Genomic DNA, 17,455 nt, shown 5'->3' on the forward strand with positions numbered 1-17,455 from the left:
TATGTGGTTTTGGTTAGACTGAAGCTGGAAGTCTTGGAAGATTGCCCCCGTTTTGAGGAGATCTCACCCCACTTGCCCGGATGTGATTTGTTTAGGTGAGTTTAGTTTAGAGATACAGCGCGGAAACAGGCCCTTCGTCCCGCCGAATCCGCGCCGACCAGCGATCCCCGCACACTAGGGAAAATTTACAATACAGTTAACCAACAAACATGTACGTCTCTGGAGTGTGGGAGGAAACCGGAGCACCCGGAGGAAACCCTCGCCGGTCACGGGGAGAACGTACAAACTCCGTACAGACAGCACCTGTAGTCAGGATCGAACCCAGGTCTCTGGCTCTGTAAGGCATCAGCCGTACCTGTTGCTCCTCTCTTCCAGCCTTCCCTACCCCACCATAATCAATCTGAAGAAGGGTCTCGACGTGAACCGTTGCCTGTCCAGATGCTGCCTGACGGGCCGAGCACTTTGTGTCTTTTTCTCAGCATCCTCAGTTCCTTGTTTCTACACTAAGGTCATGTTCTCCTGGGAATGTGGTAGGATGGGTGTCTCCAGGACTTAAGTCCCCAAGGAAAAGCTTTGCACAGGAAACAGTGTCAATGGTTCAATGGTTCTTTCAGTTTGCAAGTCCTTGCTGTTAAACTGGCTTGTGACTTAACTAAACTAAACTAAACCAAATTAAACTAAACTAAACCAAACTAAATTAAACTAAACTAAACTAAACTAAACTAAACTAAACTAAACTAAACTAAACTAAACTAAACTAAACTAAACTAAACTAAACTAAACTAAATTGAGGAGGAAGGGAGTTATTTCAAGATATTTATTCCTCAATCACATCATCTGAACTATAAGCAGATTACTTGGTCATTGCCCTTTACTGGTCAACATTTTCGCCATCATCGCGTTGCTATTGTGAGTGTTTGTTCGTTTACCTTTGAGACCCTGCTTTCCTACGTTACCACAGCATTTCATTGCCTTTAAAATATTTTGGACATTCTGAGGTTGTGTGAGGTGTGATATAAATTCACCTTTATTTCCTTTAATTTACCCCAGCATTTTCCTGTGGATTATGGATTTCCAACAGTAGCAATGCTCGAAGTGCACACAGAATTACTGTAAATCTTGTACCATAGGTGAGTGGAGGAGATGAACTCAGTGACAGTGTTGAGACAGCCAGCACTGGAAATGCTCAGCAGGTCAGGCAGCATGTGTGGAGTGTTCCCTACACTTGCTGTTTTGGTTTCAGATTTACAGCACGTACAATATTTTTTCACTTCAAGTTATAGCTGCCATTTAGCTGATTAAACTTCTTCCTCTAAACAAGGCAGGTTCAATAGTGCTTTATTTGGCACAGTGAAATTCTTTTTTGCGTATTTACACATGCGGGCGCCACCATGTTTTGGTGCCATTTCCAAAGTCCGGTCCGCCCGCTCGCTCGGCCTACTGGAGCGGTTCACGATCCAGGAAAGCCCCAGGCTCCTGCAGGGCCTTCCTCCGTCGCCTTTGACCGGATCGGCCCGTGAACCGACATTCCTCTCCTCCCCTCGCCCGGACATCTTTGTGTCCTGGGGGTGCCTCTTGCAGCTGACCTTGAAGGCGCTGGAGACATTAACCCTGTTCAACCCTCCTATCGGCCTACTCTTCACGACCGACGTCTCCAGCGGTTCTCTGCCAAGCCTTCGTGTCCCCGGGCGGGTTCCTGGAGTTCCGCCTTCAAGTTACAAATTGGGATAATTAAGCCCTGGGATCTTGTTCGAGGTCTCAGACTCTGGTAGAAGAAGCTGTGGAGAAGTGGAAGAGCCTTCTGCTCTCCAAGGTGGCTGTATGGACCCAAACCTCATCACTAAAAGCAGGTTGCCACATTGTTGACTGCAATTTACTTCACTGTCCTTACAGAAGTGTATGATCTTATAGAAGTGTACAAAATCACGAGGGGGAATAGATTGGGTGAATGCACAGTGGCTTTTACCCAGAGTAGGGGAATCACGAACCAGAGAATATAGATATAAAGTGAGAGGGGAAAGATTTAATAGGAAGCTGAAGGGCAACCTTTTCACACAAAGAGTGGTGGGTTTATGGAACGAGCTGCCAGAGGTGGTAGTTGAGGCAGGTACTATAACAACATTTGAAAGATATTTGGACAGGTGCATGGAAAGGTTTAGAGGGATTTTGGCCCAACGTGGGCAGGTGGGACCAGAGTGGATGGGGCATCTTGGTCGGCATGGGGAAGTTGGGCCGAAGAGGCCGTGCTGTAAGACTCTATGATTCTATATTTAAAAAGCAGGCATGTGGGACTAGCGTAGATGGGGCACTTTGGGCGGCATGGACAAGTTGGGCTGAAGGGGCTGTTTCCATATGTAAGTCTCTATGTTTCCATATTTAGAAAAGTGGGCAGGCGGGACTAATGTAGTTGGGGCATCTTGAAGGCATGGGCATTTAGGCCGAAGGGTCTATTTCTGTGCCATCTGACTATATTTGAAAATGTGGTCAGGTGGGACTAGCTTGGATGGGGGAATCTTGGTTGACATGGGCATTTGGGCCAAAGGGTCTATTTCTGTGCTGTATGACTCTATGATTTGCTACATGACACTATATTTAAGAGGCGGGCAGGTGGGACAAGTATAGATGGGGCATCTTTGTTGGCAGGGGTAAGTTGGGCAGAAGGGGCTGTTTCTGTGCTGTATGACTCTATGATTCCATATTTGGAGTCATAGAGTGATACAGTGTGGAAACGGGCGGGCCCTTTGGCCCAACTTGCCCACACCGGCCAACATGTCCCAGCTACACTAGTCTGCATTTGGTCCATATCCCTCTAAACCCGTCCTATCCACGTACCTGTCGTAATAAGAGAGCAGGTGGGACTGGGTGGATGGTTGGGGCGTATTGGTCGGCATAGCCATTTCTTCATGGCTGGAAGCCAGAAGCGGCCTCAAAAAGTCAATGCAGTGGAGAGATGCATTGTAGGCGTGCAGCGTAGGTTTACTAGGTTAATTCCCGGAATGGCGGGACTGTCATATGTTGAAAGACTGGAGCGACTAGGCTCGTATACACTGGAATTTAGAAGGATGAGAGGAGATCTTATCGAAACATATAAGATTATTAAGGGGTTGGACACGTTAGAGGCAGGAAACATGTTCCCAGTGTTGGGGGAGTCCAGAACCAGGGGCCACAGTTTAAGAATAAGGGGTAGGCCATTTCGATCTGGGATGAGGAACAACTTTTTCAGTCAGAGAGTTGTGAATCTGTGGAATTCTCTGCCTCAGAAGGCAGTGGAGGCCAATTCTCTGAATGCATTCAAGAGAGAGCTAGATAGAGCTCTTAAGGAAAGCGGAGTCAGGGGGTATGGGGAGAAGGCAGGAACGGGGTATTGATTGAGAGTGATCAGCCATGATCGCATTGAATGGCGGTGCTGGCTCGAAGGGTCCTCCTGCACCTATTGTCAGTTGCGAATTATAGTGTCATGCAGCGAATCGTAGAGAGTCTATATATAAGAAAATAACTGCAGATGCTGGTACAAATCGATTTATTCACAAAATAAAATGGAATTTAGAAGGATGAGGGGGGATCTTATTGAAACATATAAGATAATTAGGGGATTGGACACATTAGAGGCAGGAAACATGTTCCCAATGTTGGGGGAGTCCAGAACAAGGGGCCACAGTTTAAGAATAAGGGGTAGGCCATTTAGTACGGAGATGAGGAAGAACTTTTTCAGTCAGAGAGTGGTGAAGGTGTGGAATTCTCTGCCTCAGAAGGCAGTGGAGGCCAGTTCGTTGGATGCTTTCAAGAGAGAGCTGGATAGAGCTCTTAAGGATAGCGGAGTGAGGGGGTATGGGGAGAAGGCAGGAACGGGGTACTGATTGAGAGTGATCAGCCATGATCGCATTGAATGGCGGTGCTGGCTCGAAGGGCCGAATGGCCTACTCCTGCACCAATTGTCTATTGTGAATTATAGTGCCATGCAGCGAATCGTAGAGTCTATCTATAAGAAAATAACTGCAGATGCTGGTACAAATCGATTTATTCACAAAATGCTGGAGTAACTCAGCGGGTCAGGCAGCATCTCGGGAGAGAGAAGGAATGGGTGACGTTTACGGGTGGAGACCCTTCTTCAGAGTAGAGAGTCTTACAGCCCCTTAGAGAAACAGCCCATTCGGCCCAGATGCCCCATGCTAGTAGTCTCACCTCCACCCTACTTGCACTTTACCCTGTCCAAAACTGTTACAACTGTTCGTTTCGTTGGGTTGCTGCTGTCTAAATTACCTAAATTATTGCATTGTATGGGAGGCGCATTCCCAATCTCGTTGTACCCCTGGGTACAATGACAATAAAGATATATTGTATTGTATTGTATTGTATTATGTTGCTGCATCATTTCACTGCACATCTTGCATGTTGTGTGTGTGACAAATGTGCATACATACAAATATACACATGTGCACTTGACTTGACTTGAGATGCAAAACATTAACAAAGAGGCGAGAGAGAGTTGCATTAGGAGCTTGGGACCCGAAGAGGGCGCAGCTTGCAAGGCTGGCCTGGGGGGGGGGTGGACCCTCCCATTGCACATTGCACATTGCATTGCATTGCATTGCCTGCACACTCCCTGGCTCAGCCAGCACCGGGCAACAGAGTGAGTTGCAAAGGCTCTGTCTGTGGGCGCCCCTGCCTCTCTCCCTGTGTCCCCTTCGTTCATGGATCAAGCCGGCGCCACAGCAACAGCAGCAGCAGCAGCAGCAGCAGCAGCAAGAGGCCGCCAGCTTGCACCCTCTCCCCTCTCCTCTCGTCGGATCATGGAGTGATAAGCCCTCTCCCTCATTCCCTCTCCCTCTCCCCTCTCCCTCTTCCCATTCCCTCTCCCTCTCCCTCTCCCTCTCCCTCTCCCTCTCCCTCTCCCTCTCCCTCTCCCTCTCTCCCTCTCCCTCTCCCTCTCCCATTCCCTCTCCCTCTCCCTCTCCCTCTCCCATTCCCTATCTCCCCTCTCCCCATTCCCTATCTCCCTCTCCCTCTCCCCCTCTCCCTCTCCAATTCCCTATCCCCTTTCTCTCTACCCCTCTTCTCTCTCTCTCTATCTTTCCCCCTTTCACTCCCCTCCCTTGTCCCCAATTACCTCTCCTCTATTCCTCTCCCTCTCCCTCTTTCTGTCCCTGTCTACCTCTCCCATTCCCTATCCAATTCCCTCTCCCTCTCTCTCTCTCCCTCCCTATCCCCTTTCTCTCTACCCCTCTTCTCTCTCTCTATCTTTCCCCCTTACTCTCCCCTCCCTTGTCCCCAATTACCTCTTCCCTCTCCCCTCCCATTTCCCTCCCATTTCCCTCCCTCCCATTTCCCTCCCTCCCTCCCTCCCTTCCTTCCCCATCCCCATCTCTCCCCCTTCTCCCCACTCCCTTTTCACCTCTCTATCCTCTCCCGCTTTCTCTATCCCCTCTCTTTATCTCTCTCCTCTCTCTCTCCTCTCTCTCTCTCTCCCCTCTCTAGCTCTCCTCTCTCTCCTCTCTCTCCCTCTCTCTCTCCCCTCTCTATCTCTCTTTCTCTATCTCTCTCCCCTCTCTCTATCTCTCTCCTCTCTCTCTCTCCTTTCCCTCCCCCTTACCCCCTCCTCCTCTCACCCACCACTGTACGCCCCCAGCTCTTTCTCTGTGTGTCTCTCTCTCTCTCTCTCTCTCTTTCTCTCTATCTATCTCTATCCCCTCTATCTCTCCCCTCTCTCTATCTCTCTCCTCTCTCTCTCTCCTTTCCCTCCCCCTTACCCACCACTTCCCCTCCTCCTCTCACCCACCACAGTACCCAGCTGACAGAGACAGCTCTCTCTCTCTCTGTGTCTCTCTCTCTGTCTCCCTCTCTCTCTGTGTCCCTCTCTCTCTCTGGTCTCTGGTACAAGTGTAGCCGGGTCTGGGGGGAGTGGGCACAGCTGTCAGCGCTGCTGCGATGGATGTCCAGAGAAGCTGCCCTAAGAAGCCCATCAAAGTGCGGGGCAAGAGACGGGACGTGGTGTGGTGGCAGATCTGCTGGCTGGCCGGCGTGATGTTCGTGGTCCTAGCTGTCTGCAGCTTGGTGAAGAAGGCAGGTAAGGGGGGTTGTTTCACCGGGACGAGGGCACATTGATTGACCCTCTTTTCTTGCTTGCCCCCCCCCCCCTTGTTGTTTGAAGAATTCACCTTGGGTGCAACTTCAGTGAAGCCAATCTTGACAAAACCAAAAACCAAAACCCACCCAAAGAAAAACACCAACAATGCACTTAACGCTCTCTGGGCAGAGCAACAATTGGACTTGTGAATGGGGATGGAGAGAGGAAAAATGTTGGCACAAAGTTACCCCTCCCCTGTTAATAAAAAGAAATAAGGATAGCAGAGTATGGGGAGAAGGCAGGAGCGGGGTACTGATTGAGAATGATCAGCCGTGATCACATTGAATGGCGGTGCTGGCTCGAAGGGCCGAATGCTATTGCCTATTGTCTAAATATTCTGTTCAGGAGGTGAAAATATTACAGGTGTCCAGCTGTGTATTTAAAAACACTCGGGGTCAAGAGGGTTGGAAATGTTACGTTTGTCTGTGTCACTGCAATAAAAACACTGGTCAACAGGACAGGCAGGTTGTTCCGGTGAAAGCCCAAAGTAAAAAAATAAATAAAAGAAGATACTGGAGTCGCTCAGCAAGTCTGAAGTGTTAACCCTGTCCCCTCACCACACACACTGCCTGGTGAATTGCTCCTCCATTTTCTGATTACTTTCTTTCAGATTTCTAGCATCTGTACCATGTCAGTGATTGTAGAGGTATGGAGCAAGTTTGCTCTGCTATCTCTAAGCACACTCCTGGGTGGCTCTTGTATCATCTGAAGGGGCAGCAGCTTAATTTCCTCCCCTCACACCCTCTCCATCCCCCTCGCTCTCACTCCCTCCCTCCCTCCCCCCACCCACTCCCTCCCCTCCCCTCCCCCCACCCACCCACTCCCTCCCCTCCCCCCACCCACTCCCTCCCCTCCCCCACACACTCTCTCCCTCCCCTCGCCCGAGAATGTCACCGTCAGTTCTATGAGGGGATTGAATGGTTCATCAGCATCATTGGGCAAAGGCATCGGTCGCTTGTGGTCTATTGTGAGCCAGAACTGGGGACGTGTCAGCATTAAATGGACCAAACAGGTCCTTTTTCCCAGGTGCTCTTGTATTCTTCTTTTAGAAGGGTCCCGACCCCAAGTGTCACCTATCCATTCAGCTAAATTATGTGCATTTGTCGGCTGTAGATTTTATAAATCAGCGCTGGATTCTTCTTTCCTCTCCACCCCCCCCCCCCCTCCCTCCCCCAAACAATCAGTCTGGACGATGAGTCCCGAACGGAAATGTCATCGATCCATTTCCATTTGGAGGTTTAAGTGATTTTATTAATTGAACCTGTCAAGTGTACATATTGTGTAGGAAAGAACTGCAGATGCTGGTTTAAACCGAAGATGGACACAAAATGCTGGAGTAACTCAGCGGGACAGGCAGCATCTCTGGAGAGAAGGAATGGGTGCCGTTTTGGGTTGAGACCCAAGGGTCTTGACGCGAAACGTCACCCATTCCTTCTCTCCCGAGATGCTGCCTGTCCCGCTGAGTTACTCCAGCATTTTGTGTCTATAATTGTACATATTCATATATTTATTAATACTACTTTCATAGCTAACATCCTGACCTAAAATCAACCTGTTGATGTGACCATTTGTAGATGGGAACTAGGGAACTAGGCTGTGAGTTGTACGAAGAAGTTAACTTTGAGCTGTTCACTGAAACAATGGTACTTTGTGGCCAGAAAGCAGAGCCGTGTTTCAGAGCTGCTAATCGTTGCACAAGCAACTAGCATTGACTTACTAACTTGCGTATGAAATCATGAGAGGAATAGATCGGATAGATGCACAGAATCTCCTGGCTAGAGTAGGGGAATCGAAGACCAGAGGACATAGGTTCAAGGTGAAGGGGAACAGATTTAATTGAAATCTGAGGGGTAACTTTTTCGCACAAAGGGTGGTGGGTGTATGGAACAAGCTGCCGGAGGAGGTAGTTGAGGCTGGGACTATCTCAGTGTTTAAGAAACAGTTAGACAGGTACATGGATAGGACAGGTTTGGAGGGATATGGACCGAGCGCAGGCAGGTGGAACGAGTGTAACTGGGACATGTTGGCCGGTGTGGGCGAGTTGTGCCAAAGGGCCTGTTTCCAGTCTGCATTACTCTATGATTCTCTGACTCTACTGCAGGTGCGATATCCTACAAAGTGGTTGTCAGCTCGAGGTTATCAATGCCTTGTCTATAAGCGAGGATGCTGTTTATTCCGTACAATTTATTTCAAACCCTCTATTATGTGTTGACACAGGATCCTAGCTGGTCAAGTAATGATTCAGCCATTCCACCATTCCACTCCTCTCAGTTAAAATGAATTCCGTGTCTCAAAACTGATTTTGTTTTTCCCGAACCCGAGTAAATCGAATTCCACCTCCTTCGATGTGGGGCATGGGCTGAGTATTGAGACTATCCCTGCACAGTTCATAAGTGATAGGAGCAGAATTAGGCCATTCTGCCCATCCAGTCTACACCGCCATTCAATCATGGCTGATCTATCTCTCCCTTCTCAACCCCATTCCCCTGCCTTCTCCCCATAACCCCTGACACCCGTGCTAATCAAGAATCTATCCATCTCCGCCTTACAAATATCCAGTGACTTGGCCTCTACCGCCATCTGTGGCAATGAGTTTCACAGATTCACCACCCTCTGACTAAAGAAATCCCTCCTCAACTCCTTCCTAAAGGAACGTCCTTTAATTCTGAGGCCATGACCATGAGAATTGGCTGTGTACCTGGTCTATTTCCAGCAACATACTTGCCCTGTGGAATGGTTGCCCTGGTAGTCTTGTAAGTGGGGAGATGGGATGAGTCAATGCTGCCAACAGTCTTTCATGCTTCTGAAAGGCAGCAGGCATTTCAAGTAGATTTTCTTGATGTTTCCGTGCAGGCAGCATCTCAGGAGAGAAGGAATGGGTGACGTTTCGGGGTCCAGAAGAAGGGTCTCGACCCGAAACGTCGCCCATTGACCAGTCTGAAGAAGGGTCTCGACCCGAAACGTCGCCCATTCCTTCTCTCCTGAGATGCTGCCTGACCTGCTGAGTTACTCCAGCGTTTTGTGAATAAATACCTTCGATTTGTACCAGCGTCTGCAGTTATTTTCTTACACTTCATCCACATGGACAGCTCATTGGTTATGCTACAAAAGGGGCAGCACGGTGGCGCAGCGGTAGAGTTGCTGCCTTGCAGCGCCAGAGACCCTGGTTCGATCCTGACTACGGGTGCTGTCTGCACGGAGTTGGCACTTTCTCCCAGTGATCTCGTGGGGTTTCTCCGGGTGCTCCGGGTTTCCTCCCACATTCCAAAGAGGGTACAGGTTTGTGGGTTAATTGGTTTAGGTTTAAAAAAAAAAAAATTGTACATTTTCTCTGATGTGTATCATATCATATCATATCATATATATACAGCCGGAAACAGGCCTTTTCGGCCCTCCAAGTCCGTGCCGCCCAGTGATCCCCGTACATTAACACTATCCTACACCCACTAGGGACAATTTTTACATTTTACATTTACCCAGCCAATTAACCTACATACCCGTACGTCTTTGGAGTGTGGGAGGAAACCGAAGATCTCGGAGAAAACCCACGCAGGTCACGGGGAGAACGTACAAACTCCTTACAGTGCAGCACCCGTAGTCAGGATCGAACCTGAGTCTCCGGCGCTGCATTCGCTGTAAAGCAGCAACTCTACCGCTGCGCTACCGTGCCGCCAAGGACGATGTTAGTGTGCGGGGATCGCTGGACTCGGGCGGAAGGCCCTGTTTTTGCACTGAATGTTTAAACTAAACTAAACAAACCTCCGCACGTTTTTGTTCTTGACTGAATTGTTCTACAAAGCACACTCTGCATGCGCATAGCTCAGCTGTAAGCTGTCAGACGTAATGTGTAGGAAGGAACTGCAGATGCCGGCTTGCACCGACGATCGACACAAATGCTGGAGTAACTCAGCGGGACAGGCTGAATCTCTGGAGAGAAGGAAGAAGGGTCTCAACCCTAAAACATCGCCCTTTTCTTCTCTCCAGAGGTGTTGCCCTGACCAGCTGAACTGCTCCAGCATTTTGTGTCAATCGTAGCTGTCAGACGTACATCCTAAACCGTGAACGAATAAGCAGGGTTAAGTAATCATGCGCTGGCCTTGGGATCAGGGTAACGTTACACAGAATCCCCTCTCTGAAGATAGACGACAACACGCTATGTCAAACTGTGGTGTGATATTGGATCAGGTTTCAGGTTGTTGAAAGATAGCTTTTCCGTGGCAGTTTGAATGTGCACGATCTCCTCAATTAGAATGAGACAAGCATGGAGACCTTTTGAAATCTGATCCAGGAAGAAGTCTTTCGGCTTTGGCTCAGCTGCTGATTCTCTCACCTTTGAATGGTGTGGTGAGCGGTTGAACTGTCCTCTCGGGTGGCTGTAAGGGTGTTTCGGAAATGTATTTAGACTTTAGAGATACAGCGCGAAAACAGGCCCTTCGGCCCACCGAGGCTGTGCCGACCAGCAATCACCTCGTACACTAGCATTATCCTGGAGTGCGGGAGGAAACCGGGGCACCCAGAGAAAACCCACGCGGTCACGGGGAGAACATACAAACTCTGTACAGTCAGTGCCCATAGTCGGGATCGAACCCGGGTCTCTGGCGCTTCAAGGCAGCAACTCTACCACCGCGCTGCCATGTTGCTTCTAGAGATCATGCAAACTCCATGCTGAGAGCACTGGATATTCCCCCCATGTCCTTGACACTGTTCAGACCATTAGCTGTTGATAATGATCCAAGGGTCTATTCTGTTGCGAAGCGAGATTGAAGGAGGGCTTATCAAGGATGTGGCAGCGGTCAGCCATGACTGGAAGGGCAGTTTCAAGCCAACTATAACTGATATGTTCGCAAGATCCCAATGCTTAATCCCACAGCGAACCACCCATTCCTGTCTTTCTGCATCCCTGACCGGCAAGAAAGAGAAAGGTCACATGGCACATGCCAACCAACAAACCCAGACCACCAAGAAACCTTGGGAGCAGATGGTATCACTCTGCCAGATGTTGAGGGCGAGGAACTCCAGACACAACCTTGGCAGCCTTGTCTCCCACATCTGGGGAGAGGAAGACCTGTGCAGCATTCATGACCATCTTCAAGGAAGGAAATGAGTCTGCATGTGGTAACTCCACAAGGGTTCCTTACTTACTGACTGCCACAGGGAAGTCCATTGTTGTGCCACTAGCCAAACGGCTTCTCGCTAAATCACTGGGTGGATTCTGTCCATTGAAAGGCAACGTGGGCACAATTCACGCCACACGGGTGTGTCAGGGGTTCCGGGAAGAAGGCAGGAGAATGGGGTTCGGAGGGAGAGATAGATCAGCCATGATTGAATGGCGGAGTAGACTTGATGTTAATGGGAATCCGAGGGGTAATGTTTTCACACAGAGGGTGGTGGGTGTATGGGGCAAGCTGCCGGAGGAGGTAGTTGAGGCTGGGACTATCCCATCGTTTAAGAAACAGTTAGACAGGTACATGGATGGGACAGGTTTGGAGGGTTGTGGACCAAGCGCAGGCAAGTGGGACTAGTGTAGCTGGGACATTATTGGCCGGTGTTGGGCCGAAGGGCCTGTACCCACACTGTATTGCTCCATGACTCTATGAATGGCCTAATTCTGCTCCTATCATTTATGAACATGAACTCCATGGGAACTCCACTGCACAGGGCGATTTTTTTGTTGTTGTTTTGTTGACACGCAGAAAGCCGTTGTCTCTGTCAGTCACTGTAACCTTCTCCAGTTTGGCTGCCCTCAGAAGCCCGTGTCATGTTTTGTCCGGCGTGCAAGCTGTGAATTTAAACAATGGTTGAACATAGTCCCAGTCTCAGCGTGGGCTGGTGTCAAGCAGGGTTGCTTCCTTGCCCCCAACACCCTCTTCCACCCAGGCAGCACCCCACACGACCAAGCAAGCTTCCCTGGGGAGTCAACAGCGTTTACTTGTCATACGTTGTGTCAGCGGAACAGTCAAGTACTTACTTGCTGCAGCATGGCAGGCTTGTTAATGCAATAACAAAGACTTAACAAAGTGCTGGAGTAACTCAACAGGTCTTGCAGCATCTCTGGGGAAACATGGTCATGTGACTTTTCGTGTCGGGATCCTTCTTCATTGTAAGGGGGGGGGAGGGAAGCTCGGAGAAGAGGGAATAGCTAAATACAGGCTTGGGGGAGGGGGAATGATATGGGTTTTGACAAAGGCCGGAGAAGAAAAAGAAGGGATGAGACAAAAGGATTGAAGGGTTGTGAATTGTGAAGCCAGATGAAGGAATCTAGGTGGAGGGGAGAAATAGGTGCGAGACTAGGTGGGGTACAGGGAAGGGGGGGGGGGGGGGGGGGAAGTAGAATTGGGTGGGGGGGGGAGGTTATTTTTAGAGGTTACCCAAAATTGGTGAATTCTCCAATGTTTAGGTAGCTTTCAACGCAACAGTGCGAACATTGAATTCTCCAATTTTAGGTCATCTCAAACAATCAACCCCGCCTCCCCTCCCCTTTCTCAATGCAAAACCAAAATCTGTAGTTCAATCTATAAGGCGGTCACGGTGGCACAGCGGTAGAGTTGCTGCCTTACAGCAAATGCAGCGTCGGAGTCTCGGGTTCGATCCCGACTACGGGTGCTGTCTGTACGGAGTTTGTACGTTCTCCCCTTGACCTGCGTGGGTTTTCTCCGAGAGCTTCGGTTTCCTCCCACACTCCAAAGACGTACAGGTTTGCAGGTTAATTGGCTTGGTAAATGTAAAAATTGTCCCTCGAGTGTGTAGGTTCGTGTTAATGTGCAGGGATCGCTGGTCGGCCCCGGTGGGCTGAAGGGCCTGTTTCCGCGCTGTATCACAAAACTAAAGATCATATTTGCGGAGTTAGTGTTAGTATTGTGCAGTTGTCAATGGGAGGGGAGGTAATCGACAGAGTGAATGGGAAACGGCTCAACCCTGGTCGTTACTGCTCTAGAACCAAGGTCATCTTGACCTCGTTCATCAGGTGGCAGTGTACAGATGCCACTCGTGTGTGGGCATGTTTGGAGGTGGAGTAACAGGTCATTTCTGTGCGTACAGAGAACGGGCCTTGCCCTACGCGTCTGGAAAGTAACCTGCCCTGCCCTGCTCCGCGACGCTGCACCCCAGTCGCTCCCCTCCCAGTGTTCTGGGAGAGCCCGGAAAGCATGGAGCTCTTCCCACAACTCAGGACCCGCCACTTGGCAAAGATGGCCATTGACGGTGGTAATTCACTAAACCCTTCAGCCAAGGTAGAACCTCAATCCCTCAAACCCGGCACGAAGCCAAGAACTAAGGGGGACCCGACGTGTGGGGGGGACGGGGGGGGGGGGACGGGACAGTCGAGAATTAAGGGGGACCCAGCGTGGGGGGGGTGGTGTCGAGAATACGGGTGGACCCAGCTGGGCGACCGGGACGGGGAAGGGATGAGGACATTTTGTAACTTTGTCGGTGCCTTTGCGTCTATTTTGTGTGCTTTGCATGCAAAAGCAAAGACTTTCACTGTAATTCAGTTCAGTTTAGATTATGGTCACATATACTCTGCCTCAGAAGGCCGTGGAGGCCAATTCTCTGGATGCTTTCAAGAGAGAGCTAGATAGAGCTCTTAAAGATAGCGGAGTCAGGGGGTATGGGGAGAGGGCAGGAACGGGGTACTGATTGTGAATGATCAGCCATGATCACATTGAATGGTGGTGCTGGCTCGAAGGGCCGAATGGCCTAGTCCTGCACCTATTGTCTATTGTCTATTGTCTACTGAGATACAGTGAAAAGCCTTTGTTGCGTGCTAACCTGTCAGCAGAAAGACAATGCCTGTTACAATCGAGCCATCACAGTGCGTAGATACACTGTAATGTATCTAGCTAAGCGTGTACCTAGCTAGGTACGAGTGACACGAAAATATCATCAGCCAACCCGAGGTCTATTGGCTAGCTGTGCTCCTGGCTCTGGTTCATGTTTCTGATACATGGACCTCCTACCACGGGGAGGTCGGAGCACTGGGGAGATGCCACCAAGTTATCTCCATCAAGTCCTCCAGACCTACTGGCTGGGTAAGCAAACTAAGGTTGGCCTCTTCTCCCAAATCAACGTCGCCAGCATTGAGTCTCTCGTTAGAACATGGAACAGTGCAGCACAGCACAGTAGGAGTCCTCCTCTCCGCTGTGTCCTTTGCATGTACGACACCAAACTGATCAGTAAGGGTGTCCAATATTACGGGGAGAAGGCAGGAGAATGCGGTTGAGGGGAAAAGATAGATCAGTTATGATCGAATGGCGGAGTTGACCCGGTGGGCCGAATGGCCTTGGTCTACTCCTGTGACTTATGAACTTATGAAACTGATAGTAAAGGCAAAGATAGACACAAAGTGCTGGAGTAACTCAGAGGGTCAGGCAGCATCTCTTGGTAGGTGACGTTTTGGGTTGGGACACTTCTTCAGATGTTCCTTCTTTAAGAAGGGTCCCGACCCGAAACGTCACCGGTCCTTTTTCTCCAGAGATGCTGCCGGACCCGCTGAGATACTCCAGCACTTTATAGACACTAGACAATAGGTGCAGGAGTAGGCCATTCAGCCCTTCGAGCCAGCACCGCCATTCAATACGATCATGGCTGATCACTCTCAATCAGTACCCCGTTCCTGCCTTCTCCCCATACCCCCTCACTCCGCTATCCTTAAGAGCTCTATCCAGCTCTCTTTTGAAAGCATCCAACGAACTGGCCTCCACTGCCTTCTGAGGCAGAGAATTCCACACCCTCACCACTCTCTGACTGAAAAAGTTCTTCCTCATCTCCGTTCTAAATGGCCTACCCCTTATTCTTAAACTGTGGCCCCTTGTTCTGGACTTCCCCCAACATTGGGAACATGTTTCCTGCCTCTAATGTGTCCAATCCCCTAATTATCTTATATGTTTCAATAAGATCCCCCTCTCATCCTTCTAAATTCCAGTGTATACAAGCCCAATCGCTCCAGCCTTTCAACGTACGACAGTCCCGCCATTCCGGGAATTAACCTACGCTGCACGCCCTCAATAGTGTCTGCTTTTGGTGTGAACCAGCATCTGCAGTTCCTAATTTCTGCATTCTGATAATAAAGGCACTCTACTCCAGTCTCCTTCACAAGGGACCACCTAGAGGGTAGGAATGAATTCACGGATGTTCTCGGACCCCCTTGCAGAGATTGTTACGTCCCCCAGGACTTCTGGGAGCCCTGGCCCTCAACCTCTCAAAATGGAGACGAGGAGCATTTGGAACAACATTGTAAGCACATGGAAGTTCGGAGTTAACGGCGGAAGGAATGCACCCTTTCCCAAACCACTCCCTCTCCTGAAGACAGACACAAAATGCTGGAGTAACTCAGCGGAACAGGCAGCATCGCTGGGTAGAAGATGCTGCCTGTCGCGCTGGGTTACTCCAGCACTTTGTGTCTATCTTCGGTATAAACCAGCATCTGCAGTTCCTTCCTACATCCCCCTCTCGTGCCCCACTTGTGGCAGAGTTTGTGGCTCCTACATCGGCACTCTCTGAACGTACAGAACTGGAGTGGATCCACCCATCCTTCAGTCAGAGGGTGGTGAATCTGTGGAATTCTTTGCCGCAGAAGACTGTGGAGGCCGTCAATGGATATTTTTAAGGCAGAGATAGATGGATTCTTGATTTTAATACGGGTGTCAGAGGTTACGGGGAGAAGGCAGGAGAATGGGGTTAGGAGGGACAGATAGATCAGCCCTGATTGAATGGCGGGGTAGACCTGATGGGCCGAATGGCCTAATTCTACTCTTATCACTGTGATTGTATGACCAACCTCAATCCTAAGGAAAGGGAATAGGGAAGTCTTTAGACTTTACACTTTAGAGACGTCCGAGATACAGAGTGGAAAAAGGCCCTTCGGCCCACCGAGTCCGTGCCAACCAGCAATCACTCGTATGCTAGCACTATCCTACACCCGAGGGACGATTTTATAGAGGCCAATTAGACTACAAACCTGCACGACTTTGGAATGTGGGAGGAGACCGCAGCACCCGGAGAAAACCCACGCGGTCACAGGGAGAACGTACAAACTCCATACAGGCGGTAGCCATAGCCAGGGTCGTATCTGGCGCTGTAAGGCAGCAACACTTCCGCTGCGCCACTGTGCCGCCATAAATTGCGGGCATTATTTCATTCTGTGACACACTGGAATTTAGAAGGATGCTTGTATACACTGGAATTTAGAAGGATGAGAGGAGATCTTATCGAAACGTATAAGATTATTAAGTGGTTGGACACGTTAGAGGCAGGAAACATGTTCCCAATGTTGGGGGAGTCCAGAACAAGGGGCCACAGTTTAATAATAAGGAGTAGGCCATTTAGAACTGAGACGAGGAAAAACCTTTTCAGTCAGAGAGTTGTGATTCTGTGGAATTCTCTGCCTCAGAGGGCAGTGGAGGCCAAGTCTTTGAATACATTCAAAAGAGAGCTAGATAGAGCTCTTAAGGATAGCGGAGTCAGGGGGTATGGGGAGAAGGCAGGAACGGGGTACTGATTGAGAATGATCAGCCATGATCACATTGAATGGCGGTGCTGGCTCGAAGGGCCGAATGGCCTCCTCCTGCACCTATTGTCTATTGTCTATTGTCTGTCTGAAGAAGTGTCTCGACCTGCCTGCATTTGGTCCATATCCCTGCTGAACCTCTCCTATCAACGTGCCAGCAAGTGATTGCATGCACCGTTCACGTAAAGCTCGTTGTTCCTTGGCTTCATTGCACTGCCAACTCTCGCCAATGACTGCCGATCCCGAAACGTGATTAAAACAAGAAAACGTCTCACTGATCGCGCAGTCAGAGGGCAGGATCTGACCCTGCGACTTGACAGATAACAGCAGGTGAGAGAGGAAGATCAAACCAGCGAATTAACATCCTGCCACTTCGATTTCAATACGTGCTTGTCTGGCAACTGGGATAAATATTTTAAATCGAAACACTGGCACTTCTATAACATTATCCATGCCTTCAGTTTGGCCCACATTAATTCACAATAAATTAAGCACGGGTAATGTGGAGAATAAAGGAGTCCACGTGCCAAAAAGATTCCACAAACACGGGCAGGTGGGACTAGTGTGCATGGGGCTTCTTGGTCTGCATGGGCAAGTTGGGCCGAAGGGCCTGTCTCCGTGCTGTATGACTCTATGCCCAAATCGCATTCGCTTGGCTAGTGAGATTGTGCAACTGAGAAAACTATAGAGGTGCAATGAGAAATGAAGCCAGAGAGAGAGAGAGAGAGAGAGAGAGAGAGAGAGAGAGAGAGAGAGAGAGAGAGAGAGAGAGAGAGAGAGAGAGAGAGAGAGAGAGAGAGAGAGAGAGAGAGAGAGAGAGAGAGAGA

The 17,455-nt window shown here is 49.7% G+C and overlaps 1 protein-coding gene across 1 annotated transcript in view; it reads left to right on the top strand.

Moving 5' to 3' along the window:
* The first annotated feature begins 5,920 nt into the window (after nt 1-5,920).
* The window catches only part of LOC144597077 (sodium/potassium/calcium exchanger 3-like), a 225,775-nt gene continuing 214,240 nt past the window's right edge, over nt 5,921-17,455 (top strand). The window contains 1 exon segment of the mRNA XM_078405992.1: nt 5,921-6,064. Within this exon segment, the coding sequence (XP_078262118.1) occupies nt 5,926-6,064 (139 nt within the window). The 5' untranslated portion in view covers nt 5,921-5,925.

This window comes from Rhinoraja longicauda, chromosome 9 (assembly GCF_053455715.1).
Source record: "Rhinoraja longicauda isolate Sanriku21f chromosome 9, sRhiLon1.1, whole genome shotgun sequence".
Classification (NCBI taxonomy): domain Eukaryota; kingdom Metazoa; phylum Chordata; class Chondrichthyes; order Rajiformes; family Arhynchobatidae; genus Rhinoraja; species Rhinoraja longicauda.